We start from the raw sequence: 17,380 nt of genomic DNA, 5'->3' as shown, positions 1-17,380 counted from the left end.
CTTCCTTCCTTCCTTCCTTCCTTCCTTCCTTCCTTCCTTCCTTCCTTTCTTTTCCTTTCCTTTCCTCCCTCCCTCCTTCTTTTCCCTCTGTCCATATAGGGAATTATAACCTTACTTGTAGGTGCTCTGCTCAAAGGAATATAAATTTAATTGCTCAAATTTACCAATTCCCTTTCTAAAGTGTGGTTTTCAGGATTGAATACAGTGCTCTAGACCAGTCTGACCAGGGCAGGGTACTGTCACATTCCTCTCTCTGAACACAATGCCTTTTGCAGTGCAGCCTAATAGTATGCTGTTGCACTAGCTGTTTGGGCTTCTCCTATCATGTTGTTCATATGTTGAGCTTGTAGTCAACTGAAACATCGACATTTTTTTTCAGAGAAACTGCTCTTTAGGCACACCTCTCCCAACTTGTACTTGTGGAGTTGATTGTTGGAATTTAAGTGTTGGGTTTTTTAGTTATCCCAATTGAATTTTACCTTTTTAGATTAATCAGTTTGGTGCCTACTTTGTGCTGGTACTGTGCTAGGCACTGGGGTATAAAGACAAAAGTAAAACAGTTCTTGCCTTCAAAGAGCTTACAATTTAATGAAGAGAGGCAGCATATATGTATACAAGTATAAACAGCATGGATACAAATCTATCTTAGGCGGTAGGTAACTGCTGAGCCTTGAAGTTCCCTAAGAGGTAGACGGACACAGGTAGGACATTTCAAGATTGGGGGTAGAAAAGGGGAGGGAGATATCCAAAGCAAATCCAAGAAGAAATATCATGTGATCATCAATTCTCTGGTCAGTTGTCGAAGTTCGGCTTTTTTCCAGTCAGCTTAAATCCCTCTGGTCTGCCCTGGTCCCCTCTTACCCTGCTGCTTGGTAGTTCCTGAAATTACCTTCTATTTATTCCCTCTCTTATCTTGTATATGCCTAGTTATTTACTTGCTGTCTCCATTAGAATGTGAGGGCCCTGAGGCAAGGACAGTTTTATTTTCCTCTTTTTATCCCCACTACTTAGCAGAATGCCTGGCACTTAGTAAACACTTAATGAATTCTTGTGCTTAAATCCAAGTCTTCTGACTCTTAGTCTAGGTTTTTTTTTTTTTACCCTTTATCATCTAGGAAATTCTATTAATCCTTGAAGTGAGTAACCATTTTTTAATTGTACTAATTAGGCAGACATTCAGTTATCAAATCCAAGAATGAAGAGAAATATTTTTAGATTATATGTTCAAGAATTAAGAGAAAAAAGAAAAAGCTCAAGGTAATTTGAAAGCTTTTAACTTTTCTGGTAGTATATCCTCAGGAAGGAAATAGCTTTTCCCTCTGTTATCTTGTGACTGAGGATTTGACTGCCTAGTGATTAGAAATCCCATTTGAATTGAGGCAGTAAATTTATCTTGGCAAATGAAAATGAACTTTAATCATGCTCTATTACAAAGATTACTCGTAGCCACATCCTTACCTCTTTAGTAATATTTGTTTAATATCAGAGTCACTCCTAAGGATTGTGCCTCAGCCCCACTATAGCCAGATAAGACCTCCGTCTTACACCCGGGGAAGTAACACCAATCCACTAGAGATGGTGGGAAAGAGCCTCAGAAAAAACTAATGTAAAAATTAAAGCTATTTTGAGAGTGTGTGGAGAAGAGTTGTTATAATATTGTAGCAAGAGTACTGGTTGTAGAGTTGAAAGACTGGTGTAGTAATGCTCCATAGGGTTGGCAGGAGAATGCTTAAAGTAGGATAGAAGTGCAGTGCTTCAAGTAGTATGGAAATATTGCCAGTAGAAGGCCCAATGAGGAATTGGACACAATATAAACCCAATACCATTCTGTCCTTTAAATTTTTCTTTTATCATTGGACTATGGTGGGAGGTGGGGAGTGAGAAGATAATCTGCTTGATTTACATAAAGTATTAAGAATTGTTAAATATAAATGGTTTCTTGAATGAGTATGAAATAAAGAAATTTTAGTGTTTTGTAATATTTGGGGTGGCTATTTTGAGATTAATAATTTGTACTCTCCCTCAATACACTAATATAAATTGTTTTAAAGGCTTTCATTTATTTATGTCCTTTAAATTTGATGCTCAAATTTTTTACCTACTAAGATTTGTATATTCTTTAGCTTCACAGTGTGTTTTGTCTTGTTTTGAATTTATATAATTCAATTATATAAATTATATAATTTTAAAAATATATTTTATATAAAAATCAGTAATTCAACATTCGCTATATGTTGGCAGGAACTGCACCAGGCTGTAAAGAATATACAGATAGCTGACATGGATTCTTGCAATCAGTTTATAATCTTGGAAAGAGATGCTTGCACAAATAACTATTTTGTTGTTGTTCAGTTATGTCCAACTTTTTGTGACCCCATTTGAGGTTTTCTTGGCAAAGATACTGGAGTGGTTTGCCATTTCATTCCTTTAGTTCAATTTAACTCATTTTACAGATGAGAAACTGAGGCAAAAAGGGTTAAGTGACTTGCCCATGGTCTCATAATTAGTGAACGTCTGAGACCAGATTTGAACTCAGGAAGATGAGTCTGTCTGACTCCAAGCTCAGCACTCTATCCACTGTATTACCTAGCTGTGTCATTAAGTGGTATATGTTAGGTTATCATATAAGTGATACAAATGAAATGTTCAGATATGAGAGGAGGAACAGATTATTGTAGATTTGAGAGGGAACCTTAGGGAATATACTGAACTTTACATCTGTTCAGTAGTTCTTCATCCTCAGACCCAGAGATTTGTAGCAACAGAAACTCAAGGCCTTGTTTTCTTCATCCAGAACTGAGATATATCTGGAGAAGAGGGATACTTGTATCTAATGGCTCATTCCTATTCTATTCCCTACCCTTTCCCAGCCCTGCTCCAACCCCGTTTCACCCATTACCTAATCCATTCCATGGGGCCATTTAAAATTCTTCTGCTAGAACTTTATCTGTGTCACATCTGCTAACTGGGTGTTCCCCATGAGACTGTCCTAGTCCATCTTCTCTTTTTTCTGTATACTATACTCTCTTATTTTCATCTGCTTCCATGGTTTCAATGACCATCTCTGTGCAGATGATTCTCAGGACCATCTCTGTTTATCTACCCCAGTCTCTCTGGAGCTACAGTCCTATATTATCAGCTTGTAGTTGGGCATTTTGACCCAGATGTTACGTAGGCGTCTCAAACGCAGCACATAGAAAACAGAGCTCATTAACGTTTCCCCGTTTTCTGACAGGCCCCATCGTCCTTCCAACGTTGGCATCATTCTTGGCATCTTTCTCATCTCACGTATCCAATTAGTTGCCAAATCCTATTCTTATCATTACAACATCCTGTTCTCTCCTTTTATACGCTACCCTAACTCATACCCTCATCACTTCTTGCCTAGACTATTGCATTAACCTTCTTATTGGTCTGTCTGTCTCAAGTGTCTCCCCATTGTAAACCATCCTCCACACAGCTGCCAGTGATTTTCATTTATTTTATTTTTTCAGTTAATAAGCATTTATTTTTTTTCTCCTTCTGACCTTCCCTTCCTAAATTGGGACAGAATGAAATAAAAGTAACATTGAAAGTTCAGAATAGTATAATAATATAATAATAACTAACATTTACATAGTACCCACCATGTGCCAGGTACTGAACTCCTTGAGAAAGTCATAAATGAATGAAATAAATCTCAGAGTAGGAAAAGTTGCCATGAGTGATGGTGGTAGAGGGAAGAGTCTGTAAGTTGCATCAGAGAAAAAGTAATATAGATCTTGGCCCAGTGTGTTGGGAGATAAAGAGAGAATGTGCACAACGATTCCGGCAGAGATATGGCCAGTGATGCAGTATCTTCTACTAAGAGTCGAATTTCTGTTAATATAAAAAAAAACTGGAAAGAATGTTAAAAGAGGAGCTTAAGTTACTAATGATCGCTTAATTGCCAGATCTTATGACGCCTTCTCAGTCTTTATCCTTCTTGACTTCTCTGCAGTATTTGACACTAATGACCTCCTTCTCCTCCCTGTTACTCTCACCTCTGTGTTTTTGTGATGCTCCTCTCTTTAGATTCTTTCCTAAGTTGGCTAACTGCACCTTCTCATACTCCTTTGCTTTGTCTATTGCACATAATTCCTATTTTGGAGAGGTTTAAGAGGTCCTGAGGATTGGAGGAAATGCCCAGTCCTTCATCTTGTAGGTCACTTTGACCTGGAGCCCATATATTTATTGTCAAATCTTGTCATTCTCTCTAACATCTCTTATATACCTCCCCTTCTTTTTTATGACTCAGCCACCAGTCTAGTTTAGTCTCTTATCTCTGAGGAAGTGTGGTACAGTGTAAAGGTTCAAATGCTTTCTCTTCTGCTGCTGCCTGTGTGACCCTGGAATACATTTACCTCTCTGGGCTTTTAGTTTTCTTACCTTTAAAATGAGGAAGCTGGACTCGGTGGCCTCTGAGGTCTGCCCCAGGTCTGGATCTGCTATCCTATTCAGGGATGCTTTGACCTCTTTCTGGAACTGTTGAAATACCTTTCTAATTGTTCTCCCTTTTCCAGTTCTCCCTCATCTCTAATCCATTCTCCACACAGATGCCAATATGATGCTCTTAAAGCACAGATCTCTCTTACCAAATAAACTCTGGCCTTGCCAGTCATACTGCTAGAAGTTTTAAAAAAAACCCAAAAAACAAGTTCTGCATATTACTTTGAAATCTATCCTTGTCTTTTCATTCTCAACATTTTTTTCTCTCATTCTTTTCTCATTTGTGCATTTTAAAAACTGTTACAATGTACCATTCTCTCTTTTTTTTTTAATATTATTATTGCTAACCTTCCCTCCCCCAAGTAAAAACTGAGATGATGGAAAGCAAGGAGAAATAAATAACCCTTATAAAGAATAAGCATAATCAAAGCTGAGACAGATCCATACTAGAGGCCATATCCAAAAATAGACATATCTATACTTTGTATCCATCTCTTCAGGATATGAATAACGTGCTTTACCATAAATCCTCTGGAGACATAGTGGGGTCACTGTTTTGATCAGAATTCTTAAGTCCTTCAGGGTTGTTTTTCTTTGCATTGCTTTCTTTGTATAAAATGTTCTGGTTCTGCTCACTTTGCTCTATATTAGTTTATGCTACCCAAAATTCTGTGAAATTATCTCTGATAATTTCTTACAGTGCAATAATATTCCCTTACATTTATATACCACAATTTATTTAGCCATTGCCCAGTTGTCTAAGAGGCAATCTGGGGTCATCTCCAGTCATCCTGATCTATATCTTGCCACTGGACCCAGATGCCTCAGGAGGAGAGAGTGAGGTTGGTGACTTTACACAACCCTGCCTCGCTTAAATCCGATTCACTTGCAAGTCATGATATTACCTTCCTGCTGTAGTGGTCCTGTCTGAGAACAAAGGACGAATAATGAATGAATGAACAAAGAGGCAATCTGAAGCATCCCTCTAGATTCTAGGGCTTTCCTCCTACTTTTAATCCCCCCCTTCCAGATCAGGAAGTTTGTTTTGAATATGGCTATTCTTTTCTCAGTATTCCTCCTTCTCTTGACCTTTCTCTATTATCTTTTGTTTCCTTGTTGAGTTTGATATATTTCTACACCAAACTGTATATTCAACTCTTCTTTGTGTCAGATGATTGAAGTTCATCTGATGCCCACTCTACCTACCTTTTTCTCCATGTTTTGTATATTCTTCTTATCACCTACCCCAATTATTCTACCCCATTCTTCCTAGAGGCAGCTAGATGGTATAGTGGATGGAGTGCTAGGCCTGGAGTCAGGAAGACACATCCAGTCTCAGATAGTTACTGCCTGTGTGACCTTGGGTGAGTCACTTAATCTCCATCTGCCCCAGTTTCCCCAACTGTAAAATGGGGATAATAATAGCACCTGCCTTTCAGGGTTGTTATCGGGATCAAGTGAGATAATATTTGTAAAATGCTTAGCACAGTGCCTGACATATAGTATGTACTTATTATAAATACTCATTGCTACCCTCCCTCTAGATTTTGGCCATGATGTTGCTAGAAGTTTTCATTTTAGAGTTTCTTTCTGGACCTGACCAGTAGACTCTATTTTCTCCTTGCCCTATTCTATTTGTTCTTTCTGTTTTCACTTTGTTTTCAGAGTTTTGAACAGTTTTCATGTTTAATTTCCTGAAACAGGGTATCCTATTTTTATCTATCCTATCCTATTATATCTATCCTATATATTTTTTTCTGATCATAGTTTTCAGTCAGATTGTTTCTCCTTGACAGCAGTTTTTTGGCCTTATATTTTTTAGATTTTCTTTTGTTGTTTTTTTTCTCTTCAGTTTTTTGGTTTTGTTGTATTGTTGGACTATTTTCTGCTTGGTGTTTTCTTATGGCATTTGAAGTTTTCCTTGGTTTTCTCGTGATTGGACTTGAATTTGGGACTAGCTCCACAACTAAATGTTGTGCATAGGGCTGGCCTGGTTTTAGTACAGTGTGCCAGACTGAGCTTCTCCAAGGAACTCTGGACCTGCTCTGATGCTGAAGTCTGTCTGGGATTCCCTTTTGTCACAGAGCTTTAGGGACTTGTCCTTGTAGTAGACTCTGCCTTGAGGCCTTAACCCGTTTTGATGAGTTCAGAGGTAATTTCTGTGTTGGACTTCCCACAGGTTTAAGGGACTACTCAGATCCTTCAGAGAATGACCCCAGGTGTCTGTGTGTCTGTCTCTCTCCTAGCCTAGGATTGGCCTTAGAACCATTGGTTCTGGAGGCTGCTTCATTTTCTGTTTCTGAGAACGCCCACCCCAGTGCTTTCAGTCTTCTCCCTCCTAAACTGGGTTCAGGAAATCCAGCCAGGGGTCTTCGGAGGCTCTTGTACATCCTAGCTGGAGTAGGGAGTGCAGTACTGGATACACTAGGCCAAAGTCTCTCCCCTGTAGCAGTGGGCCTCAGGAAGGCTCCGGCTTGGATGGGCTTGAGTGCTGCAGGTGGGAAGTGTAAGGACTAAAACAAGCCTCCAGGGGCCCCCTGTACTCAGCCAGTTTGTCTTTCTTTTTTTGACCTACTGAGGCCTCTGTATCCCAGGGTCTTTGTAGGATGCTTAGGACCGTCTTTGGCTTCCCTGGTGGTTTGGGAGTATGGCAGTGATCCTCTCACTTTAATAGAGTTGTATCTTTAAGCCCCATTGATGTGTTTGTGGGCATCTGGGTTCTTGTACCAATCTCTCTCCTGTCGATAGACACCTTCACCTCTCCCCCATGTCCCATTATTGAGGTTTAGAAGCTTACATGCTTGACCATTGCTGTCCCAAAATGAAACCATATCAAAATTATTGCTTGTCCCAAGCAATTTGTGCACAACTTTGACTTATTAATCCTACTACTATGTCATTTGAATCAAGTCCACAAGAATGAGTTACTGGCACATATCTCTTTGCTACTAAGGTTTTGTGCTTCAGCCAGGAATTCTGTTAAGATAGGTATGGTAATGTTTACCTACTTACCCATTAGGAAGGGATGGGAAAGGAAGGAATCAGTATTTATTAAGCACAGGCCAGGCTGAGCCCTTTATAAATATCATCTCATTTCTCCTCAGAACAACTTGGCAGGTTGGTGTTGTTATTGCCATTCTACAATTGAGAAAATGAGGCAGACAGAGGTTAAACTGTGATTTGCCCAAGTAGTAAGACTGGATCTAGGATTTCAGTAGTATAGGGAAACCTTAGATGAGGAAAATCCTTTTCTACTAGTGTTTGTTGTTGGACACATCCAAAATTTATAGTTTTCTCAGAAACTTATGATCTGATGTAACACAGTATAGAAGTGAACATTTTAGAGGGAATTATTAATAACTAATTAATTTGTGATTCAAGTTATATTGAATCCTCTTATGTTCTGCTATGTACATGGCACTGTGTTTTCCTATTTTGTATTTAAGTTTAAAATAAATTTTAAAACAAAAAAAATTGGGATCTTTTCCTTTTATTTCTGTTAAAACCCAACTCCTGAGAACATCAATCAATTTCTGAAGGCTTGGCTGAGTGATTGCCCCTAGCCTTCAAGACACATGCTGGTTTAACTAGGTTGGGACCCAACCTTACTGGGATACCTAATTTCTGTTTAGAATAGAAACTGAATCCAGTCTTGGTAGCCTTTGCTGGAGAGAAGAATCCCCTGTCCTTGATCCCCTCCATTAGTGTTTAGGGCAGGGGTGGGGAACCTGGGCCTCTTGTGGATGTGCCACATGTGCCCTTCTAGGTCTTTGAGTGTGTGTGGCCTTTTGACTGAGTTCAAGTTTTACCGAACAAATCCTTTTATTAAGGGGATTTGTTCTATAAAATCTGGACTCGGTCGAAGGGCCACACTTGAGGACCTAGAGGGTCACCTGTGACCTTGAGGCAGCAGGTTCCCCACCCCTGGTTTAGGGCAACCCAGCTCATGAAGGAGAAAACTAACTAGAGAGATCAGGATGGAAATGGTTTCCCCTCCCTAGACACTTGAGGCTGTTGAATCTCTTGATCCAGCCAAATTCTCAGGAGGAGTTAAAGACTTTAGCCCATCTCCTCCTTAATGTCAACCAATCAGGGTTGCTTTTCACTTGTCAGGAAAATTTCCTTTCTAAAGAGGTTTAAAGCATTTCAGGGTCTCCCTTGGGGTCTTTGGTTACTGCAGAAACCCCTGACCATCAATTGATTAATTACAGATGAGCCTAATTAATAAATTGATTATTAATTACCCAGAAACCATCTCTCAGGTTTAGTATTCATCACAATATTTATACAACCTATACCAAGTGAGCTCAGTACAGTACTTGGAATTTATAAGCACTAGCAGAAATACCAATTGTTAATAATGTTCATACTAAATAAAATTTGACTATTAAACTCTGCAACTCTTGGTACCAATTTGCTTATAAAGGAAATGCTTTGGAAACAGTTTTCTCACAAATAGTGGACATACAGGTGTAATTATTAGGTGTTCAACAATAATCCTCATTCATTAAATAAGGTCTGACTATATGGATTTATTTAGGAGTAACACAGAGTAAAAAATATATAGTATAGGAAAGACTTAAGTAACTTTGATCACTAAGAAGCATAAAAACTCTAGCAAGTTAGGTTTGGATATGGACCCAACCCTGAATATCCTATGTGCCCTTTCTCCTTGGGCTAGGGCTAGTCTGTTTACCTTACCTGGACCTTAGTATCACCAGAAGGCTAGTCGCCATGGCCACTTGACTGTAATTCAAACTCTCTCTTAGGGTCCTAGAGGAAATATAGGTGTGTGGGGGTGGGGAGGCTAAACTCTTACAACACTCTAGACGGCAGGCCTTAGATTACAGTTTGTAATCTCTGTCACCAGGGCAAAATTGCTTCTCTACTCCCTGATTACCCTCTGGTTCTCAGAGCTTTTCTGTTTGGACAAAGCCAATTTTCTGTTGCTTAACAGTGACACCCCTCTTTTAACACATAGCCACTTTTGACAGCGTGCTCAGAAAGAGTTAGTTCTTTCAGTAACAAATAGTTCCTGTAAGCTAGTGGTCTGCTCTGAGACTCAAATGAATTTCTCCTTCTTAAAAACTGTAGATTGTAATAAGGCCATATAGACTTTCTCTAGCTACCTCTTAAAATAATGTGATTTTGCTGTGTCTAATCAGTTCCCAAAGAAGTCAGACCTCTTTTCACAGCAAAGCTGATCCAAAGCTTGTCTTTCACCTTTTTTTCCCTCTCAAAGTAGAGAGACACCAGAGGGAAACCCAGGGACTTCTGAGAGATTTCCTTTTTCTCAGGCCATTGATGGTTCTACAGTGCAGTTAAGTCCAGCTAACTCTTCACATCCCAGTAGGATTCTGTTCTCTCACAGTGAGCCAGTCAGCTCTAAGTGAAGCGGTACCTATCTTCCAATCAGCTTGGCTCCCAGCAAAACAGCTGCAAAGCTTTCCTGTCAGCTCTGCTCCTTACAGCTTCTAAATTCTGTCTTCTGGAAGCAACTCTTTTGGCCTCCTCTGCCTTTTGTCCCCAATTCTTCCTGTGCTGGATTTTCCCTCTTCTTCTCCCTTTACTACTACTTTTCTGCTTACTTATTTCCTATAGTTTCTTCTTTGGCTTCTAATGCCTTCTATCAATGCTTCCTCACAAGCAGTAATTCATCTGTAGCTTATAATGTGAAACTCAGCAGTGCTGACTTTTTGTCAGGTGTGGCTCTACAGTCCTTAAAAATCCTCATAATTCCCAGATATTTGTTGTATTTACAGTTTCTCAGTCATAACCTTTAAAACTATGGAAACAATGAATGAGCTGATGGACTGGAAACCATAGTTAACCTCACTTATTTCTTTGCCTTCCGACAAGTCCTCTCAGTGCATTCATTAGGACAGTTCTTTATCTGGTCCTTAGAGCAGTCTATGGCTTTGCACATTTTATTTGAGAGGCTGTATCTTCTCAAGTTGATTTTCAGTTGTTTTCTTGAACAAAAATTCATTTTCTGCCCTATCTGCAACCAAAATGTCAACATATGAAACAGTACCTTTCACAAGCATTAAGAAAATTTCATTGCAAATTTTGTATGTCTGTTTATTATCCACTAGGCATGGCTAGGATTTTATTTGGAGCTTGAAGAAAGCTAGGGAAATCAGGAGGTAAAGATGAGGAGGGAGAGCATTCCAGGAATGGGGGACAACCAGTGAAAAAGCCTAAGTGAGAGATGGAGTGTTTTTTTGAGAAACAACAAGGAGATCAGTGTCGCAGGATGAAAGAGTGTGTTTTGGTGTTTAAGATGTAAGAAGCCTGGAAAGATGATGCTGAGAGGGTGCAGGTTATCAAGGAATTTGAAAACCAAATAGGATTTTATATTTAATCCTAGAGGTGATAGAGCACTGAAATTTATTGAGTGGGGGATGGGAGAGTGGTTACATGATCAGATCTGAGTTTTAGGAAGATGACTCTGACAGCTAAGGGGAGGGTAGTGTGGAGAGACTCATGGCAGGCACAGACAGTAGGCTGTGGCAATAGTTCAGGAAAGAGGTGACAAGGACTTATACCAGTGGAGTGTTACTCCCAGATCCTTTATTAAATGAGAGCCAATAAGGCACCATCTCATTTCCCACTGGCTATATTCCTCTGGACTTCACCATGTTCCTTGGAACCTCATCATCCTGCAAGATCAAAGTAGCCTAGAAACTCATACCTTATCAGTACTCCCTAGCCCTGTGACCCTTCCCATCCTCTGGAACAGATAGATGCTGAATAGTGGCTACTGGAGAGCTCTTAGCTCCCCTATTTAAGGAGGGCAGCCATTTCTTTGTTTCTTCCCATTAGATCGTGGGCTCCTTGAAGGTCAGGTTGTTCTTTTGCCCTTTTTTGTCTCCTAGCACTTAACAGTGCCTGGCACATAGTAGGCATTTAATGAATGTTTACTGATTGACAGCATGGCTAGTGGCAGTGTCAGGATAGAAGGGGTCAAATGTGAGAGCTTATGGAAAAAGAAAAAAACCTGACAAGTCTTGGCAATGGATTGGATGGATATGGGGAGTGGGATTAGAGAGAGTGAAGAGTTGAGGATGACACCTAGGCTGTCAGCCTGGGAGAATAGTAGTATCCTCAACACTAATAGGGAAGGAAGAGAGGATGGTGGGGAAGATGGTGAATTCAGTTTTGAAAATGATGATTTTAAGAGATTTATGTGACATCCAATTTGAAATGTCCAATAGGTAGCAGAGATGAAAGGCTGGAAGTCCAGAGAGGTAGATACTAGATTTAGATAAGATAAATCTGAGATAAGGTAAATCTGAGAATTATTCACCATAGAGGTTATAATTGAATTGGGAGCTGATGCAATCAAGTGAAATAGTATAGAGGGAGAAGAGAATAGGGCCCAGGGGAGAGATCCTTATTGGACACCCACCTTTAACCTGTGTGATCTGCATGAAGATCCAGCAGAGGAGACTTGAGGAATCAGATGGATAGGAGAACCAGGGGAGAACAGTGACACAAAAAGCTAGAGAGAAGACAGGGTGATCACAGTGTGAATCCTATGGTTTATCCTTTGTATTTCTTATTTATACGTGGTTGTTTGCATGTCATCTTTCTCATTAATCTGTGAGCTCCTTGAAGGTTGGGACTGTCCTTTGTCTTTCTTTTTATTCCCAGCTCTTAGCTTGGTGCCTGTCACAGAGTAGGCACTTAATAAATGCTCACTGACTATTCTGGAGAGGTGATCTATTTGAAGCCCTTCCATCCATGGCCATTTTTGTATATGTAGCAGCTTTGAAATAAAGAGAATAAGTAGTAACTGAGTAAGAGTTAAACAAAGATGAGAAAGTAAAGGTGGTGTTAGTTGACCTCTAATAAGTGCTAGACCAGGAAAGTTCTGCTTCACTTGCTGTGGGCAGATCTTTAGTGTGACCTCAGAGCATTTGCCAATAAAAACTGACTGCTTCATTAAGCCAAATAAGGGGAAGGACAAAGAAAGCAAATAAACTGAACAATGGAGACGTTTACATTACTGCATCCAGCTTACTAGTCATCATAAATTGCACAGTGCTGGCCCCTCTGGGACAATTTGGAGCCAATCCACTCTGAGGGAGGACCTATGTGAAGGGGACTGGGTCCTGAGCTAAAATTCAGGTTCATCTGAATGGCAGGATAGAATGTAAGAAAGGGACTTTGAGTGCCTAGGAAGAGCTGTCCTTTACTCCTGCCAGTGGGCAACATCTCGGGGGAACTTGGGATACCAAGAATTGATTTCATGACACCTAGAATAGGTTTGGGGACCTTCAGTACATATTTGTGATAATTAGTGCTTTTTCCAGAGGAAAGAGATAAATAAAATGACTTTTATTTCTCTTATTACCTATCCACTACAACATTCTGTTGGTTTTCTGTATTCAATAAATTTTTACTATATGCCTTCTATTGCAAGGTACTTGGAATAGAAAGATGAAAGCCACATAGTCTCTATCCTCAAGGAGATTGCAGTTCATTATGGAAGATATGATACACACACACACACACACACACACACACAAGTAAATGTGATAGCAGACAAGGTGTGATAAGGGTAAAAGAAATATCCACATGAAATATGAAAAAATTTAAGTACCTAAATTAAGATTTAAGTTCTTATCTCTTCTTAGAGATACTTTACTATATGTGTATATCTGAGAGGTTTTTAGAAATTTGTATTTAGAGCTTTTGATTTTTTTTTCGTGGGTACCAAATGTTTTTTCCTTTCTTATTGATTATAATGTGATTGCTTTTTCTTTTGATAGGTTTTGAGCAGACCTCACATCTGTCTTCCTATGAAATTATAACACCCTGGAGATTAGTTAGAGAAAGAAGAGAGGCTCCTAGGCCCTATTCAGCACAGGTAGGTTGCCTTTTAAAATTTTTTTACTTTACCTCATTTTTTAAAAAATTGTTAATACCTTTTAACATTATGTCACAGTCATTTTTTGGGCTAAAAAGCAAACCCTCCCCATCCCCTCTCCATATTTAACTTTCCCTTGGTGATAATTCTTATTTTTGTCTATTTTTAAAATTTATTTATCCTCCCATTTTCTACCTTTTGACTCAGTTAAGTTAGAGTTTTAGTGTTTTTCTTACATTTATCTCTTTAATTTGGTTTTGGTTTTGGTCTTTGCTTGAACAAGTCAGTGATTTTAACTGTACACAGGCAAATGATTCTAAAAGGAGTAAGTAAGCAAGCATACTGATTATGTGCTAGGTTATGTTTTAAGCTATGGGTATACGAATTCAAAAGTGAAACAGTCTGACCTCACAGAGCTTAAATTCTAACATGATACCCAATTTATATGTATATACATATAAGTATGTATATTTATGTATATCTGTGTGTATATGTGTATGATACATACTAAATGAATACAAAGTAGTTGTGGGAGGAAGGGAGACTGAAACTGGAGGGATCAGGAAAGGCTTTGTGTAGAGCATGACACTTGAACTGAATTTTGATTCTAAGAGTTGGAGTTGAGGAGCTAGCAGAGTCCAGATTTGTGGGACAAACAGTGAAAAGACATAGAGGCAGTACATGTGCTGTATATATGGGAAAGCTAGTAGGTCAGTATAACTGGGGCAAGGGAATTCATAGTGGAACAGAATATATAAGAAAACTGGAAAGGTAGGAAGGGGCCAGATCATGAAGGACTCTGACTTCCAAAAAGAACAGTTTCTGTTTGATCCTAGAGCTATTAGGGAGCCATTCGATTTTGTCAAGTAATAAGGTAACATGCTCAGACCTCTATACTTTAGGTAAATCACTTTGGAAGCTTTGTGGTGGAGGGATTGGAGTGGTTTCTTATCTACTGTAATTTAATGTTTTGTTTTGTTTTTTGCCTTTTGGAGGGCAATTGGGGTTAAGTAACTTGCCCAAGGTTACATGGCCAGTTTTTTTGTGTGGGTGTTAAGTGTCTGAGGCCGGAACCAAATTCGGGTCCTCCTGACTCCGGGGCCAGTGCTTTACTCACTGTGCCACCTAGCCACCCCTTTAATGTTTTTTTTTTTAATGTGGTGTTTATCAATACTTGCAAGATTCATCCAGCACCTTCCCCACTCTTTTTTTTTTTAATTAAATTTTATGTTTACTTTTACTTTATGTCAATAATTTCCACAAGATTTTGAATTACAAATTTTCTCCCTGTCTTTCCCCTACCTACCGCCCCAAAACAGTGATCCCACTGTATACCCCTTCCCCCAATCTGCTCTCTCCTATATCCTCCCCCAATACTCCCTCTGACTTTCCAGTAGGGCAGGGTGATTCTCTATACCCCAGAGACTGTATATCTTATTTCCCAGTTGCATGTAAATAATAATAATAATATATTTTCTTAACATTTGATTTTAAAACTTTGAATTCTAGATTCTTTCCCTTTCTCCCTTGTCACCCACCCTTACTGGGAAGATAAGCAATTCAATATAGGTTGTACATGTGTAGCTACGCAAAACACCTCCACAGTGGATATATTGTGAAAAACTGACTATGTTTCCCTCTATCTTATCCTGCCCTCCACTTGTTCTATTCTCTACTTTGACCCTGTCCCCCTTCAAAAGTATATACTTCCAACTTCCCTCCCCCCCAACCTGCCCTCTCTTCCATCATCCCCCCTCTCATAGCCTTCCCCCCTACTCTCCTGTAGGGTGAGATACCCTATTTAGTGTGTATGTCATTCTCTCCCTAACCCAAATACAATGACAGTAATGTTGACCCATTCCCTTTTGCCTTCCTGTTCTTCTCCTCCATATATTCCCCTCCTCCAATATAAGGCATTCCCCTTGCCTCTTTTATATGAGATAATTTATCCTATTCTGTCTCTCCCTATCTCCTCTCATTATATTTCCTCTCTCACCTCTTAATTTTATTTTTTAGATATCATCCCTTCCTATTCAACTGATCCTGTGCCCTCTGTCTATGTATACATGTACACATATATACACACTCACATATGTATTCATATGCACATATCCCCTCCTATATAGACATATATGTATGTATACACACATATATACATTTATATTCCCTTCAACTATTCTCATACTTAGAAAAGTTTCATAAGTTACAATTATCATTTTTCCATGTAGGAATGCAAATAGTTCAACTTGGATAAGTTCTTTATGATTTCTTTTCTCGTTTACCTTCTCATGCTTCACTTGCTTCTTCTATCTGAATGTCAAATTTTCTATTCAACTCTGGTTTTTCATCAAGAATGTTTGAAAGTGAAGGAGCATATTTTCCCCTGAAACATGATACTCAGTTTTGCTGGGTAGGTGATTCTTGGTTTTATTCCCAGCTCCTTTGACCTTGGAATATCATATTCCAAGCCCTTCAGCTTCAATCCCTCAATGTAGAAGCTGCCAGGTCTTGTGTTATTCTGATTGTGTTTCCACAACATTCAAATTGTTTCTTCTTGGCTGCTTGTAATATTTTCTCCTTGATCTGGGAACTCTGGAATTTGGCTATAATATTCCTAGGAGTTTTCTTTTTGGGATCTTTTTCAAGAGGTGATTGGTGGATTCTTTCAACCTCTATTTAGTCCTCTGGTTCTAAAACATCAGGGCAATTTTCCTTGAGAATTTCTTGAAGGTTGATATCTAGGTTCTTTTTTTGATCATGACTTTCAGGTAGTCCAATAATTTTTAAATTATCTCTCCTGGATCTATTTTCCAGGTCACTGGTTTTTCCAATGAGTTATTTCCCATTGCCTTCTATTTTTTCATTTGTTTGGATCTGTTTAATAGTATCTTGATTTCTCATAAAGTCACTAGCTTCCATTTGCTCCAGTCTAATTCTAAAGGAATGATTCTCTTCAGTGAGCTTTTGAGATTCTTGTTCCATCTGGCAAATTAGGGTTTTTAAGGCATTCTTTTCCTCATTGCCTTTTTGAGCCTCTTTTGCCATTTTTTTGCTTTTTGGAGGGCAGTTGGGGTTAGCCCAAAGTCACACGGCTAGTTTTTTTGTGTTAAGTGTCTGAGGGCAGACCCAAACTCAGGTCATCCTGACTCCAGGGTCGGTGCTCTACTCACTGTGCCACCTAGCCGTCCTGAGTTAGTCAATTTTTTAAGGTGTTATTTTCTTCAGTCATGTTGTTGACTCTTTTCATGATTTTCTTGTATCATTCTCATTTCTCTTCCCAATTTTTCCTCCACTTCTCTTATTTGGTTTTCATAATCCTTCTTAAGCTCCTCTATGGATTGTAACCAATTCATATTTTTCTTGGAAGCTTTTCGTACAAGAGTTGTGACTTCGTTGTCTTCCTCCTGTTCCATGCTTTGATCCTTTTTGTCCCCAAAATAGGAGTTTAATGTCAGATTGCTCTGTTTGCTTTGCTTCCTTTGCTTGCTCATGTTGCCACTCAATTACTTGATTTATGAACTTTTTGCCACAGTAGAACTTTGCCTCCAGAGAGGAGAGCTTTGTCCCAAATCTCTGGGGTTTTCGCAGTTGCCAGAGCTATTAATTGGGTACCCTCTTTAAAGCCTCCACTGACTCTGGCACCTGGTCACGCACCCCAAGACCTCCACCCTAGACAGTTATCCAGATCCAAGCAGGTTAAAGGAAGAGCAATTACCCCTCAGAATGGTGGCTTGGTCTCCCTACAATCTGCAGGCCAGGAGCTCTGAAGCAGCCACACAGTGGTGGCCACTGGGCCTCAGCCGCTTCTCCCTCTGGGGGCAGTGGCCAGACTGCACTCCTGGACTTCCTGTTCCCAAAGTCCACACTGACCTCTCACTTTGTCTTTGGCATCTATGGGTTGATAATTCTGGAAACTGCCACAGCTGCTGGTGATCCACTCTCCTGAAGTCCCTCTAACTGTGGCTGGTCTTGTACACCCTGAGGCTAAAACCACGGGCTCACACAGGGCGGGGCTCTGCTCTCAGCATGCTGCAATGG

At 39.5% G+C, this 17,380-nt stretch overlaps 1 protein-coding gene across 2 annotated transcripts in view; it reads left to right on the top strand.

The window, feature by feature from the left end:
- The window catches only part of ADAM9 (ADAM metallopeptidase domain 9), a 109,436-nt gene that overhangs the window by 5,100 nt on the left and 86,956 nt on the right, over positions 1 to 17,380 (top strand). For both annotated transcript variants that reach the window (XR_011166027.1, XM_069075853.1), the window contains exon 2: positions 13,245 to 13,342. Coding sequence is in view for 1 of the 2 variants with exons in the window: in XM_069075853.1 (XP_068931954.1) it covers positions 13,245 to 13,342 (98 nt within the window). In the remaining variant the exon portion in view is untranslated. The remainder of the gene's footprint in view (positions 1 to 13,244; positions 13,343 to 17,380) is intronic.

This window comes from Petaurus breviceps, unplaced genomic scaffold (assembly GCF_028583685.1).
Source record: "Petaurus breviceps papuanus isolate PSGF00001 unplaced genomic scaffold, PetGlider_PUasm1.0 90919, whole genome shotgun sequence".
Classification (NCBI taxonomy): Eukaryota; Metazoa; Chordata; class Mammalia; order Diprotodontia; family Petauridae; genus Petaurus; species Petaurus breviceps.
Note: the sequence above shows the minus strand (reverse complement) of the source record. Positions and strands in the feature narration are given on the sequence as shown.